General features: G+C 42.8%; 2 protein-coding genes across 2 annotated transcripts; one reads left to right on the top strand and one right to left on the bottom strand.

Moving 5' to 3' along the window:
- Positions 1–99: 99 nt before the first annotated feature.
- On the top strand, positions 100–15,391 carry acadvl (acyl-CoA dehydrogenase very long chain). Its single transcript, XM_071909482.2, has 22 exons — positions 100–161; positions 272–343; positions 471–555; positions 656–725; positions 1,951–2,022; positions 2,287–2,359; positions 2,475–2,539; positions 2,679–2,813; positions 3,691–3,835; positions 4,103–4,232; positions 4,425–4,550; positions 4,858–5,056; positions 7,182–7,286; positions 7,975–8,061; positions 8,643–8,705; positions 10,158–10,259; positions 10,638–10,735; positions 11,339–11,411; positions 11,673–11,745; positions 12,190–12,262; positions 12,420–12,495; positions 13,682–15,391. The coding sequence occupies exons 3-22, from the start codon at positions 482–484 to the stop codon at positions 13,817–13,819; spliced, it is 1,977 nt and encodes a 658-aa protein (XP_071765583.1). The 5' UTR covers positions 100–161; positions 272–343; positions 471–481; the 3' UTR covers positions 13,820–15,391.
- Positions 15,386–19,817, bottom strand: LOC139919672 (putative G-protein coupled receptor 148). The gene is made up of 2 exons (XM_071909468.2): positions 18,739–19,817; positions 15,386–17,157 (listed from the first exon to the last, which is right to left on the bottom strand). The coding sequence occupies exons 1-2, from the start codon at positions 19,680–19,682 to the stop codon at positions 17,022–17,024; spliced, it is 1,080 nt and encodes a 359-aa protein (XP_071765569.2). The 5' UTR covers positions 19,683–19,817; the 3' UTR covers positions 15,386–17,021.
- Positions 19,818–20,404: the final 587 nt, after the last annotated feature.

The raw sequence follows: 20,404 nt of genomic DNA, 5'->3' as shown, positions 1-20,404 counted from the left end.
ACTTCAGTTTGTCGGGGTGCTAGGAGGCCGGCATACATTGTAAAACTACATATCCCATGAAGCACCGGGGTGAAGTCAGAAAGCATCCGGCCCCGTCGTCGAAGAAGAAAATTCAGGTTTACTGGGTCATTTGGCGGAGCTGTCGGCTGCTGGGACGTAGGGTACGTATTTGAATACAATCTGTAGAGCTCGGTGGTTTAAATCTGACATCATTGAGTTTAAGTAGAAGTAATCTAAATATTTTGACGGAAATTTCCTGCCTTTCTTCAAGGACCTAAACACCGAGAGGCAAAAACTAACCAACTTAACAAACAAGCCACCTCAACGTCGTTACGTAGCTGAAGTACGTTAACCTACACTATTCTATTTACATCCGTTACACAATGTAAGCTGTTTATTTGACATCTAGTCTTTACAGAATATAGAAACTGCAATTTAAATGTTATGGTATTTTTTTCTCCTTCACTCAGCGTAAGAAATCATGCTGCTTCGTAAAGTGAGCCAGTCTTCCGCACTGTGCGGCACTATTCTTCGTATTCCGCCCGTGTTATCTGGGTAAGTAAAGCCATTTTAAGCTATTTTTCTATATGAAGGTGTAACATTTTGCCTTAACAAAAAATGCCATAGCACCTGTCACCTCTTGTCTGAATTGTAGGGCTCAACGTCAAGCCGGGGCCGTGGTTGCTGTCCAGAATGCTCGTCTTTACGCAAGCCAGGCTGCAGAGGTAGGTTCGCGTTTCTGTCAGTATCCTGGTTTATTTTACAGCTAGCTACGTTGCTTAGTGACAAAAGACACTGTGTGATTTTGGTAGAACATTTCAGAGCTTATTTGTTGTCCTTGTTATGGAAAAATGCCTTGTCTGGCGGACGTGTCCTCATGACACCCCCCACCCTCCCGATGAAAGTGGGGGAAAGTTCAGTGGTCACATGACTCCTGTTTAACAAGGTGACATTACTGTTGTACAGGGCAGCTGGCATTCCTGCTTACTAAATACTGTTGCATGATATGCACTATTATTTATTCCAGCATATGTTAAGGCAAATATGGCTTGCTGTAGCTTAAATGTACCAATTAGCTTGAACCACAGATGTCAGGATGACTGCTGGGCAGTGTGGGGAGGTGATTCAAAAACATAACAATACATAAGCTTACATATTACCTTCCAATCTAAGTTAATGGATGATCTTTCAATAGCCTATTAATTTCTTTGGGGAGTATTATAAGTAGATATATTAGTTTTGAATTGCTCTCATAAAGTCACATTAGTCTTATAAATCTAGTATGCTGCTCATTCGTCAATTTACCAGTGTAGACGATACATTACCTTTTGTTTTCTCACCCCCTATAATTAGCTCAAAGTAATCTAAGGCAAAGATAAAGCAGATATCAATGATTCCTTCATCCCTCTAATGTGAGTGTCATGGCAACTGGATAAACAGATTATGAATTATGGTAAATATTTGATTAACCCTTTGGACTTTACGAACATGTGTGTAACCCTCCAGTAAAAATATGAAATTAATTGAGTGGCCCATATCGTTGCTGCTGGGTGACTCAGCTGGCTGGCTGTCCTTGGCATCACCTCTCACCCATTTGGGGCTCTGATCGCCCCTCTGGGCAGCACACCAAGCTGGTGTCCTGGCTGGAGTTGGAAAAACTGACAGACCTGGTTATTTTGGCTCATAATGTTGGTTTCTGACCAGTGAATGCATCACAACAATGGCCAGCGTTCTGCCTGTATCTGTATTTGTTTACCTTTTGTTTCTGCTTAATTTCTGTGAAAATAAATGTTATTTAAGCTTCAATTTAACACACAGACAGCTGTCAGTTAAAGCCAGTTAAATTCTTATCAGGTCTGTCTAAATCCCCCTACCTTTATCCCACTGACGGCCTGTCCTCCACCTTCTCGTTCTCCCTCTCTCTCTCTCTCTCTCTCTCCCTCTCTCTAGGCGGTGTTGGAGAAGCCAGCAGCAGTGGGTATTGATGCCGCCGCCGCTAAAGTGGAGAAGGCAGTCGCTGTAGTATGTTATTTTTCCATTATTACTCTGCTGTTCGCATCAAGCTGTTCACACACTCACACCCTTTTATGTAGGTGGCCAATCACATTCAAAATGGCTTTTGAACAGTAAATGAGCGGTTGCAATTTGCCTTGGTCTGTATACATCAACTGTATTTATCTAGTTAATAAGTCTCAAGTATTTACTAAGTGTTTGGATAAGGCAGTGTGTGACAGCAACCTGAGATGGCACAAGCTGCACTAAGCCTGACTTTGGTATTTTCCACAGGAATCCAAATCGTTTGCTGTCAACATGTTCAAGGGGCAGATCAGTACTGCTCAGGTGTTCCCCTATCCCTCAGGTAAACCAGAGCGTATTAATGTTACTACTGTTTAGTGGAGTTGTCAGTATTTTATTGAAAAGCTGCTGTGTATTGACAAATGGTTGCAGTGTAATCACCCCTTTCTCTCCCATAGTTATGAATGAGGAGCAGGAGCAGTTTCTTAGAGAGCTTGTGGGGCCAGTGGGAAAATTCTTCGAGGTAATTTAAACATTTTTTTTTCATTATTATAAAATTCTCCATTCCTTTCTCGAGCCTCACCTCATATTATGCTGCCACCTCTTTTCATCCCCCTGCCTCATTCTCTCTCTCCCTCCATGTTTGTGTTTCCCCTGTGCAGGAGGTGAATGACCCCATGAAGAATGATGCCTTGGAGAAGGTAGAGGATCACACCATGGAGGGCCTGAAGGAGATGGGCGCCTTTGGTCTGCAGGTGCCGGCTGACCTGGGAGGCCTTGGCCTCTCAAACACACAGGTACACATTTGGATAGCCTTCAGTGCCTCTCCTATTCCCACCCACGTAATTCTCCGGCCAGAATTGCAGTTAAATGTGTTGAATGTGTTGCTCTCCGATGGAAGTTAATTCATTCAACATTGGGGAAACGAAGACGAAGGCTGATTGTTTTGTGATGAAGGAGTCGCATGTGTTGGATTTATGCTACTTGTGCATTGATGATGCACCTTTTGCCCTGTTTTTTGCTACCTCTGTTGTTTTCGCGATAAAAACATTTTGTCAAAAAAAATTTGAGGTTGTAATACTGTCTATAACCATTTCTAGTCAGATTCATCTCAATATGCAGATTAATCCTATGCATAGACACAGTTATTACACTTACAACGAAAGAACAAAATTCACATTGATATACACATAATGAACCTACACACAAGATACAATAAAAACATTTTTTCAACCTTTTATTAAAGCAGCCATGTTGACTATGAATGCTTTGTTAATTACTGCTATGGCCTCAAGGAGTAGTCACAGGATGAGGGATACTTACACTCTCAAAGCAAATATCATTGATGATTTTTTTTCTCCGCTGGATATGCAATGTGAGTAGCGTTTACATATGAAAGCAACTCTTTCACAAATTCAACAAGTTGCTTGTGTTGGGTCTTTAGGGTTTCCCTTTGCATCTGGGGCAAAACCAAAAAACTGCTATATAGGCAAAGTTGTCCTCTTTTTCGACACAAGGGCTTCCAGTCTAATCTCAAATGGCGTCCACAGACGAATACATTGGCAATTGCCGACTGGGAGGGTGACGGTGAACGATTCAAAAATTTAGAAAAATTGCCCAATCCTAATGCAAATACACCAACAGTAAATGATAACGGGTTATTCCCTCTCACAGTATGCCAGGCTGGTTGAGATCGTTGGTATGCACGACTTGGGCGTTGGCATCACCCTCGGCGCCCACCAGTCCATTGGCTTCAAGGGCATTCTGCTGTTTGGCAACCCAGCCCAGAAGGAAAAGTACCTGCCCAAGCTTGCCACAGGTAAGACTAGCATTTTTAACTGGCACCATTGATACCTTGATTTACATGCATCTGTAAAAAGAAAGCAAATCGGTGTGAATTTGAGCACTGCTGCTAGAGAGTCCCAGCATCTTTATTCTTTTGATGAGCTTGACCTATGTAGTTAAGCAACCAAAAGAGGACTAAAAACAGAAATGTACCAGTATCTTAGCCTTAAGGAAATTCCTAAACCATTGCTTTTATGTGTGTCTGTTTGACCAATGAATGTGTGCTTGTTCATCCACCCAGGAGAGACAATAGCAGCCTTCTGTCTGACTGAGCCAGCCAGCGGCTCAGATGCCGCCTCTATCAAAACCACGGCTGTACAGTCCGCCTGCGGTCAGTACTTCACTCTCAGTGGAGGCAAGATCTGGATCAGGTGAGAACAGGCACACACACACAGCCATGAGCATGCAGAAAGTTGTGTTCCTTTCCCCACAAGGGGGCAGTATTGTACAATATTTCCCGAAACACAATGTAATTGCCTTGCCTAGAAGTGTCCCATATGTCAACACAGCTAAAAAGACCTGTTTCTCAATCTGCTGCACTTTTTTTTTTTTTATCCTGACAGCAATGGAGGCCTGGCTGAGATCTTCACAGTGTTTGCCAAGACGCCAATGAAGGATCCTAAGACAGGAGAGATGAAAGACAAGATCACTGCCTTCGTTGTGGAGAAGAGCTTTGGAGGAGTGACACAGTGAGCGGACTTTAGCGTTACACCACCTGCTGTTTAGCACTGAATGTAGTGACACAGGCCTAGATTTTCTGAGCTATTCAGGCTGTAGTGTGTTTTATGTAAAAGACACAGTGACCTGAAAGGATTTAATCTTTTGTTCTCTCTGTTCTCTCCCCTCATCGTTACATTGCTCTTTTGAATTTTTGTACTTCCTCAATTCCATCCTCCATCCAATTTAATCATCCACCAATCCTCCCATCGTCTGTATTTACTCTGCCCCTCCCTCCATTCATCCTGTTCTCATTATCTACACTTCCTTCCCCCCCAGCGGCCCTCCAGAGAAGAAGATGGGCATCAAGGCGTCCAACACGGCTGAGGTCTATTTCGACAACGTGCGCGTGCCGGCCGACTGCGTGCTGGGCGAGATAGGCGGCGGCTTCAAGGTGGCCATGAACATCCTGAATAATGGCCGCTTTGGCATGGCCGCCGCCCTCTCCGGCACCATGAAGGGAGTCATTACCAAAGCTGTGAGTAACTCTCACAAATAGCACCGTAATAGACAAGAGTGTGATGAGTTTGAACTTAGTCAGTGTATTTTTCCCCAGCCATGCAAACTAGCTACCCACTTGGAAGACCCCTGAAGTGGCTTTCTTTTTTAGAACAACTGCTATTCATACTGTAAGAACAAGTGTAAGAGTGTTAGACTGGTCTCACTGCTATGAGAACAGAAATGATTGCTTCTCATGTGCCGCATTGCTTCATATTTAAATTGTCTTATGTAATCGTCCCCCTTTCTTAAAATCGCCCGTTTCCCTCATTCTGTATTTTCTGTATTGTGGGTTTGTGGGAAATTCCCCATCTTGTATTGCAGTATCACCCATTTTTGCACTGCAACTTCCTGCTGAGTTTCCAGGGTGCTGCATGCTCAAATGGCCTCTTGTGACATTTGTTGTTTTTCTGTGTATTTTTCATTTGTATATTTTCATTTGTCTAGATTAGCTTGGTGTGGCCCTCCAGTCAGCTTCTTGGACCGTTAATGTTTGACCTCGTATCCAACAAGGCCGCAGATAACAGAATAGCCAATATATATCCTGTGACATCGATCAGAGCTCAGCTGAATCATTTTGTTCTAAAAGTACATATAAAAAGGATTATTTTAGTAGTTAACCACATGTAAACTTTGGGCAAAATAAAGGGCAGCCCACAGGAAGTGGAAGGGGAGTAGCATTCTGCCTAAAACTAGCGTAGGCCTTATTCGAACGGCTAACTTCTTGTAAGCCAGACTAGGCAGGGATTGATCTACACCGAAGTGGGACAGTCCTCTGTGTGATATGCGTTTAAACATGTTTGATAGTTGCATCATCAGAAAAACATCAGGAAGAAGGCTTTTCTAAAACCGCCCAGATGTGTCCGCCTCCTTAGGTTCGGGGAGTATTTTCTCTGTGCTCATAGCCTCTGGTCATAATAAACATGAGCCAGAATTTTACTGTACAACATGCAGTCCTGCCGGTTCTGAAGCCTTCAAATAGTCAATGTAGTGAATGACTACTGCTTTAAGATTTCAACACAAAAAACGGTTTCTGGAGAGGTCAAAACTAATAATCAGTGGTCATTAATATGTAACTAATATGTTAGTAAACATATTTGTAAGAAAACGGAGATTATGAGTAGTAGTATTATGAGAAAACATTTAAGTGGGCAAACAAGTCTGAGCTTTATAATGAGGGCCCTTAAAGGAGAATACCACTGACTTTGAGAATTTACTTATGTTATTCTTATGGCTTAAAGCAAACTAACTAACTTTCCTGAAGCTAGAAACAGAAGAAATCATACCATCGCCGTACTGTTGAACTGTTAGATGCTGCTCCACCCACAGTGAATGGGAGTTTTTGGGCCTGTAAAATGTTTATCTGATCATGTACAAGCTGAAATTATAGCAGTGCTGTAGATTATAACATTGCTATCAGATCTGAACCATTAAATGTGCCCACATTTGCAGAAAACTGCGGTGGCTAAAAACTACCTTTTCCATCCTTTACATTTTCTTTTGGCTGAACTTCAGTGTTAAACCACAGAGCAGAGGACAATACAGACACCTTTGACAAATACTGGGATGGGGAAATCCCCGCCCTCAATCTTTTCTTGTGTTTTAGTTGATTAGAGCAACTATTGTAACCGTCTGCTCTTCTGGGACTATCTTCAGATTGCAAGTGACATTTTGTCAGCAGCCTGGTTAACTCAGTACTTCACACCAAGCTGCTTCCTCTGCCCCACCAGCGTTGCAGCACACTACCAGAAATGGCACCTTTCACGTTTCAGCCTCATGCTGAGGCGACTTGCAACCATGTCAGATTTCCTCTTTCTGCTCATAAAGTAGTCAGCCGCAACATGTTAACAAGGAACTGCTAAATGTTCGTTTCCGGTTTCCGGTCCTGAAGTATGATGAAAGTCTAGAGGATGATGTTTTATTTCCTTCTTCTTCTTCAGAGTCTGCACCTCAGAGCTGGAGACACATGTATTCATAGTTCTCCCACCTGTAACATAGTAATAATGTAAAGCCTGCAACTGAAAACAGCATATGTCGTATGCCATGAGCTGTTCATGTGAATGGAGATGTGATGTCTCTACCCTCACTGTGCCCCTTTGCATCAGGTGGACCATGCAGCCAACAGAACCCAGTTTGGGAACAAGATCCACAACTACGGAGCCATCCAGGAGAAGATGGCGCGCATGGCGATGTTGCATTACGTCAGCGAGGTCAGAAGGCTTGACAGTGAATCTTTAACCTACACCTCAGTCTGATCCACGCTCATCTCAGCTTCTTGGTCTCTTAGCACACTGAGATTTCTTCACCTGATTCTGTTTCAAGCCGCATCCAAATTAGCCAAATTACCAGTATCTGGGCACTAAACTGAGAAAACCTCTTATAAATACTGACGATGGGTGCTTCACAAACTGTTGTTTCTGTTTTACCCTTGAAGAATATGTTAATACGTGTGGGTTTAATTGGATAGTGTTTTTCTGGTCCTAATTCCCCACACATTAAGATGTTTTGAGCACAAATCCTCTTTCAACAACACTAACATTCTGAGACAAAGTTAAACTGCTTTTACACTTCTGTAGTGACAATGGTTAACCTCAGGATTATTGCGTACTGGTGGTCCTGTACCTGACAGCTGTGTTTTTAATGAAGATGTATTTTTGCTCACCCACTCAACACCCAGTCATATCTGCCTTCAAATGGCACGGGGCTGATTCAGAATTTGCACAGAGACGGTGGAAAGTCGACACGATTCTGAAAATTGAAAATACCAAGAGCTCTGTTGGGACGTGACATACGTGTAGACCTGCAGACCCGAATGTTGTAACTGGCAACATCCCGGGGCTATTCTGTTTGGATGCCACATTTCCAGGCTGACATTTATTCTTTTGTGTGCGTTTGCAGTCAATGGCCTACATGATCAGCGGCAACATGGACAGTGGAGCATCCGAATTCCAGATAGAAGCTGCCATCAGCAAGATCTTTGCCTCTGTAAGTGCCGTGGTATTCTGTCTGTACCACAGGTTGGTTCAGCCAAGCAATCTAATTGGTCTAAAACACGTTCCAGTGGTGCTGATTGTTCCCGCAAAGCCCGGCTGACTGTATTTTATCGCTTGCTATATCAACTCTTGTGGTAACCAGGGAGCTAGTTAGCGATCTTTTTTGTTTTCTCCTGGTTTTTACACTTACGTATGTACACTATTTGAAGAAAACCTTTCACTCGGCACACATGCGTTGGTAGCCATTGTATAAAAACCATAATAACTTGGAGGACGTTCTTTATTTTGATAATGGGTACGTCACAGTAAAGAACATCCTCATAGGTATTATTGCTGTGATGCTCCATCTTTTCGGGGTGTAAGACGGGAACTTGGAGCACCGGACAAGGGCACATGGCACACCTCTATGACTATTTATGATGTTCCTTATTCTGTGGAAGACTGCGCACATCTTGGTAGCTTGAGGAAGTAGAAATTGCTGAGGCAGTTGGCTGAATTAAGAGGGAAATTGAATGTGTTTGGCACAAGTACTCATCTGTATCTGTGTTGATTTATTTATTTATTTATTTACAGGAAGCAGCATGGACAGTGACTGACGAGTGCGTCCAGGTTATGGGCGGCATGGGTTTCATGAAGGTGAGTGGTCAACCTGCATCCCATTGGATACACACACAGGCCATCTGAGTACCTGCATGGAACAACGAGCTTGCCACTGATGCTGCCAGTTTCTGTTAATGCCCGCTTGCATTTTGACATTTTTGATTCTTACTATTTTCTGTTGAATGCTGAGACTGTGAAATATGTGCCATCCCTTTATTTACAGTCATCACTGATCTCAGCCCATCATATTTACTCAACAGCTAATTTTTATATTGGCGATGCATGGAAAAATGGGAACTTATTTCCATTTTAATCAGCTCAGTAGCGATGACATGTTCAGCCGGCATTTAGAGCGCTATAGAGCACAACAGCTGCTTACAACTTTGTGCTTGTACCTTGGCAGATCGTTTTTCATTTCTTAGAGAAGATGTTTTGTTTATGTGTTTCCGTCTCAGAGGCAGCACACACTCAGTCTGCCGGTGCGGTGCGTAACTGCGCCACATAGTAGCTGCATGCAAGGCACACACACACACACACACACACACACAGAGAAATACGGAAACCACATTCAGGGTTTGTAAAGGGACATGAAGTAACACGGAAGATCACAAGACTAGATTGGCCCAAGCTATCTGAAGATGTGGGGGCGATGTTATGTTAGGTAAAAGATCATCTTGCTCTGCTAAAAATAAACCAGGTAATATAGATCACTTTCTAAACAGACATGCCATGTTTCCCCTGCTCTCAGTACAATGGAAAGTATGGTCAGTGATGGAAAAGCACTGTAATATGACCCAATATTATGAGTGTGTTACCTATGGCAAACAAGTATGAAACTCAGGCCATTTCATTTGGTATGGTTGTAGCAAGAAAACTTATTCTACTTATGTGGAAGTCAGACTACGCACCAACATATATATGTGGATAGGAGAGTTGATGAATGTGTTATACTTAGAAAGGTTAAGGTTCTCTAATAAGAACAAGACTTGAATATTTGTCAGAATTTGGAGCCCTGTGCTAGAGTACCTCAAGGGTACGATGTAACTGTGTGCCCTCTATCGTCGTGTATATGTATTTTATTTTACTAGTAATGATGAAGTCCTATGATCTGTTTTTTCTTTTTTTTCTTTTTTGTATTTGTGAAGATAATCGTGGCTGAGTTGCTCGAGTGACAAAATAAAATAAAGGTTTAAAAAAAAAAATATGACCCAATATTTGACGGTACACAAAAGGAGCAGTTTTGGCAACCTTGGTCCAAATTCCATACTACACACACTTCAGTTTCCTCTAGCAATCACACATTAGTTGTGAAATTAGTTGAGGCATGAGGTGTCTGGGGGAAAAGGGGAAAAACAATGATGCAGCAGGTTTTGATTAGTTCTGGGTTTGCGTCTTGACTCTGGGTTTCATTTCACAGAGGCTTAAGTCTTTACTGTAGAGTATAAAGTTAGAGGGTCATCATCTATCTGTATGTCTCCATATCCGCAGGACGCCGGAGTGGAGAGAGTGATGAGGGACCTGAGAATTTTCCGCATCTTCGAGGGCACCAACGACATCCTCAGGCTCTTCGTGGCTCTCAACGGCTTCCAGGTAATAAAATATGAAACCGAAGTTCAGTTGTTGTTTTTTCCCCACCTCAAACTCGACTCGACTTGCTGTTATCAGACAAGGCGTCGTGTTCCCCTTGACACCGCACACACACACACCACACACACACAGTCGTACCCTGAAAGAGTGGAGAAGCTGTAGAAAGGAAGTGTTTTCTGCTTGCTCTCTTCCTGTGTGCTATACCAGGCGCTACGCACTGACTGAACTTTGAAAATCAGCAAGCAAGAAGTAATTCCTTTTCATTGAGTATACTGATATGCATTCTCCATGTATAGATATGCGCCTTCCCTATTTAGCTATATCTTACGCACTTAGCCCTGGTGATTGATAAAGTGTGTGTCCCTCTCCATTTCCCTCCAGAATGCTGGCAACCAACTGAAGAGCTTACAAAAGGCCCTGAAGAACCCACTTGGCAATGCGGGGTTGCTGGCAGGAGAGATCACCAAGAGAGCCAAGAGGTTGCATCACACACTTATTTCTGTCCTTCGGTCTCCCACTCACTTTCACTCTCAAGCCAGCTCACTTTCTCCATCTCCTTCTTTATCCCCCCTCTGTCCTTCCCTCTCCTCCAACCCTTGCCAACAAGGTTTTCTTGCTGAAAGTATTGAAAAGAGAGAACAGCTCTATATACTGTATATGCACGCATTTATTTTTATTATCATTATTAATTATGATTATTATTACCATTTTATTATTATTAATTAATTTGCGTTTATTTGCATTTTTGCACTGTCTCTATAGTTTTTATATTATGTACATTACCTCTATTTTTTATCTGAGTACCTCTTCTTTCATTATCTTCTTGTACTTGTTTTTCCTTGGTACTGTTCTGCCAGTTGCTGCTGTGGCACCTGAATTTCCCTGAGGGGAAAGTGCTAATAAAGTGCTATCTTATCTTATCTTATCTTATCTTATCTTATCTTATGCGTGGGTGTGCTTCCTCAACCATCATCTAATAACATTTTCTGCTCTTTTTTTTTTTTGTCATTCTAGAAAGGCAGGTTTGAGGCAACCATCATCTAATAACATTTTCTGCTCTTTTTTTTTTTTTGTCATTCTAGAAAGGCAGGTTTGAGCACCGGTCTGACACTGCAGGGGACTGTCCACCCCGAACTGGCACAAAGCGGTGAACTGGTGTGTTTGGCTTTTGATTGTGTGATACATTTTCCATTTTAGGCTTTTAGCTAATACTCTTATCCAGAGCAACTTAAAACAGAGTAGGTAGAAGTTCACTGTGTCGCTCAACGACAGTTTGACAGGAGAGGATACATGGGCAGAGCTTGTGATCTTTTGGTTATGTGGATAGTGTTGGGTGGTAACCCATTACTGCTGACGACCACTCCAGTCTTCAGAGAGCCTTGCCCTCTCTTACGATTCTGTCTCTCTGCTCTCTAGACGGTGAAAGCCATCGAACAGTTTGGAGCCGTCATTGAGGAGCTTCTGATCAAACACGGCAAGAAGATAATTGGTGAGCGTGCGTGTGTGTGTGTGTGTGTGTGTGTGTGTGTGTGTGTGTGTGTGTGTGTGTGTGTGTGTGTGTGTGTGTGTGTGTGTGTGTGTGTGTGTGTGTGTGTGTGTGTGTGGGTGTTGGGATAAAACTTTGAAGAAAAATTCCCCAACTAGCACAACGGTTTTGGGGGGAAATCAGGCTGGATGTAGAGTCATTTCAGCCATTTCTGCTTCCTTTGTAAGAATGTAGAATGAAAAAACACATTTCATTTGAATTTCAGCATATTGCTTAAAAGGGAGAAAAGTTAAGATGATTTGCTCACAGCAAATCATGCTGCACTGCATTATTATCCAATGAATGAATCATATCCAAAGTTTTAGGCTTATTGTCAGCTGTGAAGATTGTCACTTGATATGGTTGTAGTTTGCTTTGTGATACTCAACAAGCGGTTTCCTGTTGCAGACGAACAGTTTGTTCTGAAGAGAGTCGCTGACAGCGCCATTGACCTCTATGCCATGGTGGTTGTCCTGTCAAGGTACACAAACACACACTGAAACGAACAACACTTAAATAAACAATATCGTGTTCTCTCTGTCTTGTTACTCCTGCTCGCTGTCTCTATAGTCTAGTCCTGTTCCACGCACTCCTACACAGCCTAAGGCGGCTTCTCTTGTGTGTTTCCTCCGCCGCAGGGCTTCGCGCTCTCTGAGTCAGGGCCATTCCTCGGCTCAGCATGAGAAGATGCTGTGTGAGACCTGGTGTATGGAGGTAAGAACCTCTTCAGTGGCGGCCACACTGCCAAAGAAATGTCCATGTTAATGTAATTATATCTTGCATTGAATTGAAACAAGTGGGGGAGAAATCTGGGGATGTAGAGAATACGATTTGATTCAATACTATTCAACTTGTTTCAGGTATTTTCTTGAAACAACTTACGGCATCTTGGTATAAGTGGAGAGATGTGTCTCATTTTAAGATGTTTCCCCAGAAAAATCTTGACACAAGCCAAATTGCACTGAATCAAGTGAAATTACCTTTTACTCCTTTGGCAGGTTTTTTCACTTGCTGTTGAGGAGAAGATTAAATCACTACAAAGTTTATTTTACATTGAATTAGCTGTGGCTAATTCAATAGATAGATTTCTACTGAGCCAGGTTTCAGTGAGAATGAGGATGTCTGAGGAAATTTAATTTAACCAGATGTGTATTAAGTACAACGGGATCAGGCTCCTTATTACATGCAACAGTCTGAGCCCATGTTGTGTTTTAAAATCATGAGGTTCCTCTATATCAGTGCGGGCTAGCAGGAATCGCTTGCTTCTCTCTTTTTGTGTGTTGCATTAAAGTACTAAGCCCACACGTGTTACTGGTATCTAAAAAAACATCATCACACATGCCTGAAGCAGCCTGTTTTGCCACAGCGTAGGTAGCAATTTATTAGTGTGACTCATGTCATTTTCTGCCGAAGAGTTTCTCGTCAACATTGGCGCTTGATGCTCTCGGTTGTTGGGTACAGTGTAGCGAGTAGTAACAAATAATTTCTTCAGAGAGATAAAGAGTTTAACTCCAAATTGCAAAATGAGATATTTGCTATGTGGAGAAATTGTCACCTACGATGACAAAGTGATTGTTGGCATTAAGTTGAAGGATATTGTGGATTAAATTATAGAAGACTTTCTTTACAGATAGTTGTCTTTGAGGAGAGATTTGTCTGTGTTTTTGAAATTTTGACTGATGAATTTCAGGAAGGAGACGTTTTCAGAAATTGATATATTTTGAAATTAAATCCCACATATACTGTATATTGGGTCAGACAAATTAGCGCTCAATTTCAACTAAGGTGTGCGATATCTGAGATGTACCAGATAACTACTTAACTAGAAATCATCATTTTGGAGATTAAACATTTTGAGCTCGATGTGTTAACACCTCCTCCTCCTCCTCCTCCTCCTCAGGCCCATGACAGGATCATGCTGGACATCAACACTATGCGCTCCGGCCAGTCCAGACAGCTCTTCAAGAACATGAGGGCCATCTCTGCGGCCGTGGTGGAGAACGGAGGCGTGGTCTCTCCTCACCCTCTGGGCTTCTAAACTCGGCGTGCTCCCCCGTCTCTTCTCTAACCAGATCTCAGATCTCTAACCAGAGACGTAACCTTCTTCTCAAACTTTTCCCCTCACCTGTTATTCCTGTTATTCTGTACTTTATTTATCGCCACCATCGCTCCGTCTCACACCAGTGCCGTTTTATCTCTATAGCAGTATTGATGAGCTTTAGGGTAATAATGACTGAATGGATTATATCTACCACCTGCATTTGAGAACAGCTGATGATTGAATGTCTTTCAAATGTGTGGATGGAGCTCTCACATGTACCATAGTTGATCGAATGAGTTTATTACTGAATCTGTTATAACATTGATGATCCGTTCCGCTCTTGTTTTATCTGTGTTAATAGAAGATGAATACAACAACGTCAGTGCAGCTTCGATGTAGAGTGCCAGTTAGCAGAGGAAGCTTGGAACTAATTTGTTTGAAGCTGTTAATTTATACACAAAGGTATTTTAAAGGACAGGGTTTTTTTTTTTCATTTGTACAATATCTGCTTTTTCTTTTTAGTTCAATACACAAATGTATAGCGTGCAGTGGTGTTTCTTTATGTACCTCATGCCTTGTTTGCGTGTTAAGCTAAGCGCACTCTCACTCAGCGCTCATCACAACAACATTAATATCAGGAACAGAGCCGTTGCCTTAGAAACCAGTCAACAGATACTGTATAAAATTCCTGTTGTGTCCTTGAGTCAAAAACAGAAAGAGAACTTGCACATGGAATTGAAAATGTGCAGGTCAACTCATTCTTTCCTAATGACCGGGCGCATTAACGGCTCCAAGTGCAAGCGTTTATTTTCTCAGCCAAAAGTAGCCGACACCATTAACTGTAATTGTGGGTAATTCACCAAATCAGTCTGCATACCTGGTTTATGGGCATTTTTTCAAAAATAGTTGCAAGTGTTTGCTGCCCAAACATTGTGTTTATATGACTGTGTACATATAGTGGGCTAACTTAATTATGTGCTGAGCTGTGTGTTTTTAATTTGTCCCATCTAGCTGTGGTAAGGTGCCCATGTGGTCCATACAAGATTCTTGCTCTACCAACATATTTATTGTCAATTTCCATGGTACTGTTACAGTAGGAGATAATGTGATTTTCTAACAAACAACTTAAAGGGACTATGGGTAGTGTCTCAAACACACCTGACAAAAACCAACACAGTTAACTTGCATTTGTAGCAGTAAAAAGTTTGGCGGAGCAAGAATATTGTGCAAACTCACTTTGAGGTTTATGGTTTAATCTTCACCAGTGACAGAGGTGGAAGTGCATATCACTTTAATTTACTCAAACACAGGTACAGACATTTTCTGTCTTTTCAAAAATACCTTTCTTTGGCCTTTGCCCGAATGGAGTTGCAGTACAACTGTTGCTTATGTAATGTTGTGCGGATTCTGAAACGACTTGTCACCACGTCTGTGAATGTGGCATCTGATAGGCTCGAACACGACGACACCGACTGTCTTTCTGATTTCTTGAAACTCTTCTTTGCAGCGGGTGCTTGTACAAAACTATTGTAACCTACATTAAAAACAATTAAATATTGAAGCTCGGAAGAGAGAGACAGTTTCTATTCTGTATGCTGAAGCTTTATTTTTACCCTCCTAACTCACTTCCTATTTCTGTTGTGTTTAAAATCTGTAAGTTGGTTTCACTTCTGCAGCCAGGCTCCTCCAGGGCAAAGCGTGGCACTTACAGGAATCTCTTCAGATGCCTGATGGTGCGGAGATGGTACAGCAATATCAAAACAGCCTCCCCCTTCCTGCCTCCTGCACGTTGACTCTTGACAATAGCTATTCTGCTGTGGGTATGAGAGTGAGAGACGAGAGGCACTTTACAGGCCCTGCGGTTAACACTGAGAATTTCCCTAGTATGAGTGGCTCCGTCTGACAGAAATATAACTGAACGAGCTCAGAGCTGCCTTGTGACATGTGACCCAAATACACAACGTCTTGTTTTGTTTGCAGACAATCACCGATTCCATAAAGCTTCTTCTTTTTTATTAGTGGTAACAGGTATTCATAGAGGTAGCTTCACAGGGAGATTAAAGCGAAATTCAGACTTGCTCCAGGGATTTCTTCATAGTGACTTTTCTCTGAACTTCCCTCAGATTTCCGTTTTCTGGCAATTCTTTGTGTTTGCTACCGTTACCATTACCCACCCATATTTGTCCACACTGGACCCATGGATAGAAAGCATATTCTGTAGTTATTGTCATATTACAGGTTCACAGTGTCTACATTTATATTCAGTTTCTTAATCCATTCAAAGGACTAACTTAATCTTTCAGTCTTTTAATCTAACTTGATAACACTTCAGCTGAGAAACCTAAAGTCAAACTGGGTCAAACACGGCATATTTTGGCACAATACTCGTATAACTTTGAATATGAAATGACTCTGAGGTTTAAGTGCAGTCTACTTAAGTTTGTTGGTGCTTTCAGCCATATTGAATGAACCGTGAATGATTGGGCCACCCCAATTTCAGTGTGCTAAAAGTATTCAAGTGGATTAAGATTATATTAAAGTAGTAATTTTTCCATCAAAAAGTTCAGAACGTAGGGAAAAAAAATCACCAGACTCTTGCCGTGTTATACGAAAATCTCTCTCCAGCCATTTTTAATTCAGTGTATCCCTATGAAGAATCAGCTGTGGCTACGCTCGGCGCGTCAAACTGCGCCTTCATGTCATTGTCATTTGTGTCATTTTTCACGTCCAAACTGATGCCGTCTCTAGCCTAGAGGTTAGAGAAGTGGGCTTGTGTCCTGAAGGGTTTAGGCTCAAATCCTCGGACCAGCCGGGAAAAACTGCATGGAGAAAGTGAGTGAAAAACACTGAGCAAAGCAGTGAACCACCAACTGCTCCACTGGAAGAGTCTTCTACTGTTAGGCAGCTCCCGTTTGAAGCAGAGCATGTGTGAATGAATAAAGGTTAAAAAGAAGACAATATATCTTGAATATACTGTATATGTAACTGCATACTGATGTCCAGTGTTGATGTGGGAATGCGGTACATCCAGGTCCAAACATTCCTTAGCCCAGGAGGCCGAAACCTGAGAGACATTTATATCCAAGGCGGTTCCTCGACAGTTCAGTTCCCCGTCCTGAGCTGAGAACACCTATCCAGCCACACATCCCAAATGTTCCTGTGGCAGTCGGGATCCTGAATTCGACTGATATTTTCCCCATCAGGCGTTATCCATATCGCCTTGGCACGAGTGCAGGTCATGTGAAGAACTCCTGACCGACACTGACCTGGTTTCCTCCTCCGGGACCTGTGGCACCTCCAGAGACACGATGGTCTGGGTCGTCATTGTTCTTTCCCTGGGGGGGGGGACAGAACAGCTGAGCCTCAAATAGCCTCACTCTGGTTTCAGGAATAAAATCCTGTGCCCATTTTGTAAGGAAGTGGTTTCACGTGGTGAAATGGCAATCTTACATGTTCGAATTTCCAAAGCGGATAAAAAGGAAGTGTTTTATTTTCAACTGTGTTCTCACATCCCAAAATCACTACAAGAACTATCTATGTTAAACAAGTGATTTAGACTAATATTACAGCCTTACAATCTTATATTTCTAGGATAGGATGACATATCATCTGTTTCCAATGCAATGCTTGAATCAAGTGACCGTATCTTGCTATCTTGCTCAAGATACTGTCACTTGTTTCAAGACTTTCCTTTGTTTCAACATTACATTCAATACTCAAGAGAATGTGGGGTAGATATTAGGACTTCTACATACTCTGTCCACTAGTATTACAGTAATCGAGAGAGTTACCAGGTGTTTCTGCTTATTAGATGCTTATTAATGTACTACACAGGTATTTTGGTAAGGGACGTACCAATTAAGCTTATCTCAGTGTTCTCCCAATGAATAGCTTCAAGTGTGTAAAACTAGTGTTTGTATTACAGATAGTTCCCATCCTCAGTTCTGACTGGCTGAGGTTCGTTTGAAGCTGTTGTAAAATATCCGATAAACGCACACCTGTGACCCATAACAGTTCATTTGGGCCACTGTAGTACCGACTACCCAGAACCCCAAGCTCCTAAAGTGTCTGAACTAAAATGTCTTTTTAATGCCTCAAGTGTGTATTTATAAATATTTTCTCATTTTATTTCGCTTTGCTCTGGTTTTGAAACACGGCGTGGCGGAAATCGAAAACCGCAAACAAATTAAACGTTCTTCAAAATATGATACATCAACTGTTGCGTTATCTGAGATGAAGCAGGAATAACATCTGGCTCGGCTTTTCCTGTTCAGACTAAAACAAATTTGTCCTCCCTTGATAGATTTTGAATAGGGAAGGACTGGTGAAAATCTGGTTGTGACAGTCTATCAGCGCTATCAGGGTAGCGCCCAAAACTCATAATTTCAATTAGAGATGTGTCCAATACTTGATCAGTAAATGAATGTGTGGAGGTGTGTTTGAGTTGTGGATGGATAGACATACTGTAGATATTTGTCATCTACATGTGTGGATGAGAGGAAAGTGGAGGGGGCCCAGGGTCCCCTCCTGTGCATTAAGGCCCATAAATCCTAGCTATGCCCCTGCTATTAGCTCTTCACTGTCAATCAGGACTTCAAGTGGCTTATTACTTACTAAAATGACATGTGAAAACCCACATGTGAATTCAAAGCAAGTTAGGACAAGTTAGTTTAACTGTTATATCCTGACATTCACTGTTAGATGTGAAAATTGCCATTCATAGGTGTTTTTTCACGTTTTCACCTTTCATTAAATATGATAATATTTGTTTCACATGTGAAAACTACTCCACATTCAAAGATGGGAAATTGGAACTTTCACATATTCACATATAACCACCGACATGAGCTTTGACATCACATGTGACTTTTTCTGTATAGGTACAAATTCAAGTGGATGCATCAGTTGGGACATACCGTGTTTTGGGGTGCGTGTGAGCCCAGCCGGCGCGCACAGTCCACCCAAGCATACTTTTCAAGTAGCGGGAACAGCAGGGGAACCGGTGACTCAGCTGCTCCAAAAGTTCCTCTTTGCGCAAACCGTAAACGACCGGCGCCACGCACTGCGCCACGCTGAAGAAAGTAAAAATAACCACGGCGGACAGCTCTTTGGTCCCCTGCTGAATGAGATTCCGTTTATCCAGCACAGTGAGCACATATATCACAAAGTTGGGGAGGAGGTAAACGGCCAGCTGGGTGCCGTGTAAGGCGATCGTCTTGCATCCGACCCGGTTGCGCCGGTTCAGCACCCCTAACCTCCGTCCCTCCACCAGTATCCTCACGTAGCTGTACAGTATGAGCAGAGTGCACAGAGTTATGAACAAGATCTTCGGCAGTTTGCCCTTCTTCAGCTGCTCCTGGCCACACTCCCCGTGCGGCCCGGTGGCCGGGCGCTGGTCGGACAGCACGCTGAGCGGGATGAGCAGGGCCAGGAGCCAGGTCAGCACCCCCAGCAGCCACGGCCACTGCCGCACACAGCAGCTGGAGGTGTACCTCATCGGGTGGCACACGGCGAAATACCGGTCCAAAGCCATGGCCGTGAGCGTCAGGAGGATGTTGGAGGCGCTGCTGATTAAAACAGTCACCATGGCCAGGCAGAGCGCCCGGCCCGGCCGCGCGCCCAGGTGGATCTGGTAGTAGAAGACGCTGCTCATCCCCAGGTAAACCAGCGCGGACACCAGCAGGTGGAAGACCAGCACGAACCGGGCGTGACACCGGAGCCGCTCCTCGCGCACTATGGTCCAGTTGATGATGAGGTTGAAGAACAGCAGGACCGAGAAGGAGATGGTCGACACGTAAAAGCGCACGCAGGTGTAGTCCTTTACCTCCGGCGGCCCGGTGCCGTTGTATGGTGACATCATTCCTGAGTTGGGTCTGTTATTGTTGGGTTATACAGCGGTGAGAGGGGCGTTGAACGGTGGGAGAGGAAGATCGGGCGCTGCATCCTCTCTCTGTGCGCTCAAACTGCATGTGACTCAATGAGGTCACCCGTTTGCGAGCTCTTTCTTCCTCTCTCTTCTCTCCTCCTCCTCTCTCTCTCTCACACACCCACACACTTGGCTACTACTACCACGAAAAATAATAATTATTGTAGCAATAATAATGTTACTCTTAGATGCTATTAATAATGTTCCAATTCGTTTTAATGTATTGTGTAAAAAACTCACCATTACCCACCTTCTTGTCAATTAGACCCTCGTTTTCAAGCCAGTATAAACTTTTATTAGCCTAGATCACTTCTCATTGGTCTGGCTGCTGTCTTGGTTTTGACTTAGATGGTTTTGACAATTTTGCAAGAAAATTAAGTTAGGCATATATAGATAGATAGATAGATAGATCCGCGATTGAAGTCCATGATTTGCTCACATTATGCTTCATTCCTATTCATATCAGACTGTGTAATAAAGAGGTCAGTCTAATTTCCTTCTACAGACGCGCGCTCTTGGTCCATGTGAAGTTTTGGTGTTATGCTGCCTTTAAATGCTCCTCGTAAACTCTGACTTCCGCATTGCTAAGTCGTAAAAACTACTTGTCGATAACAAAATGTACTGTTGGATGGCAAGGAATGTAGTTTTAAAAGAGC

This window comes from Centroberyx gerrardi, chromosome 23 (assembly GCF_048128805.1).
Source record: "Centroberyx gerrardi isolate f3 chromosome 23, fCenGer3.hap1.cur.20231027, whole genome shotgun sequence".
In the NCBI taxonomy this organism is placed as follows: Eukaryota; Metazoa; Chordata; class Actinopteri; order Beryciformes; family Berycidae; genus Centroberyx; species Centroberyx gerrardi.
The sequence above is the reverse complement of the archived record's forward strand: the minus strand, read 5'-3'. Positions and strand labels throughout refer to the sequence as shown.

What these genes read in the sequence shown, in the direction of transcription:
- LOC139919672 (XM_071909468.2), bottom strand. Translation starts at nt 19,682, where the DNA reads ATGATGTCACCATACAACGGCACCGGGCCGCCGGAGGTAAAGGACTAC. An exon ending in CACACGCACCCCAAAACACG is followed by an intron (nt 17,158 to 18,738) that starts GTATGTCCCAAC and finishes CCCCCCCCCCAG; the next exon opens with GGAAAGAACAATGACGACCC.
- acadvl (XM_071909482.2), top strand. Translation starts at nt 482, where the DNA reads ATGCTGCTTCGTAAAGTGAGCCAGTCTTCCGCACTGTGCGGCACTATT. An exon ending in ATTCCGCCCGTGTTATCTGG is followed by an intron (nt 556 to 655) that starts GTAAGTAAAGCC and finishes TCTGAATTGTAG; the next exon opens with GGCTCAACGTCAAGCCGGGG. An exon ending in TTGGCCTCTCAAACACACAG is followed by an intron (nt 2,814 to 3,690) that starts GTACACATTTGG and finishes TCCCTCTCACAG; the next exon opens with TATGCCAGGCTGGTTGAGAT.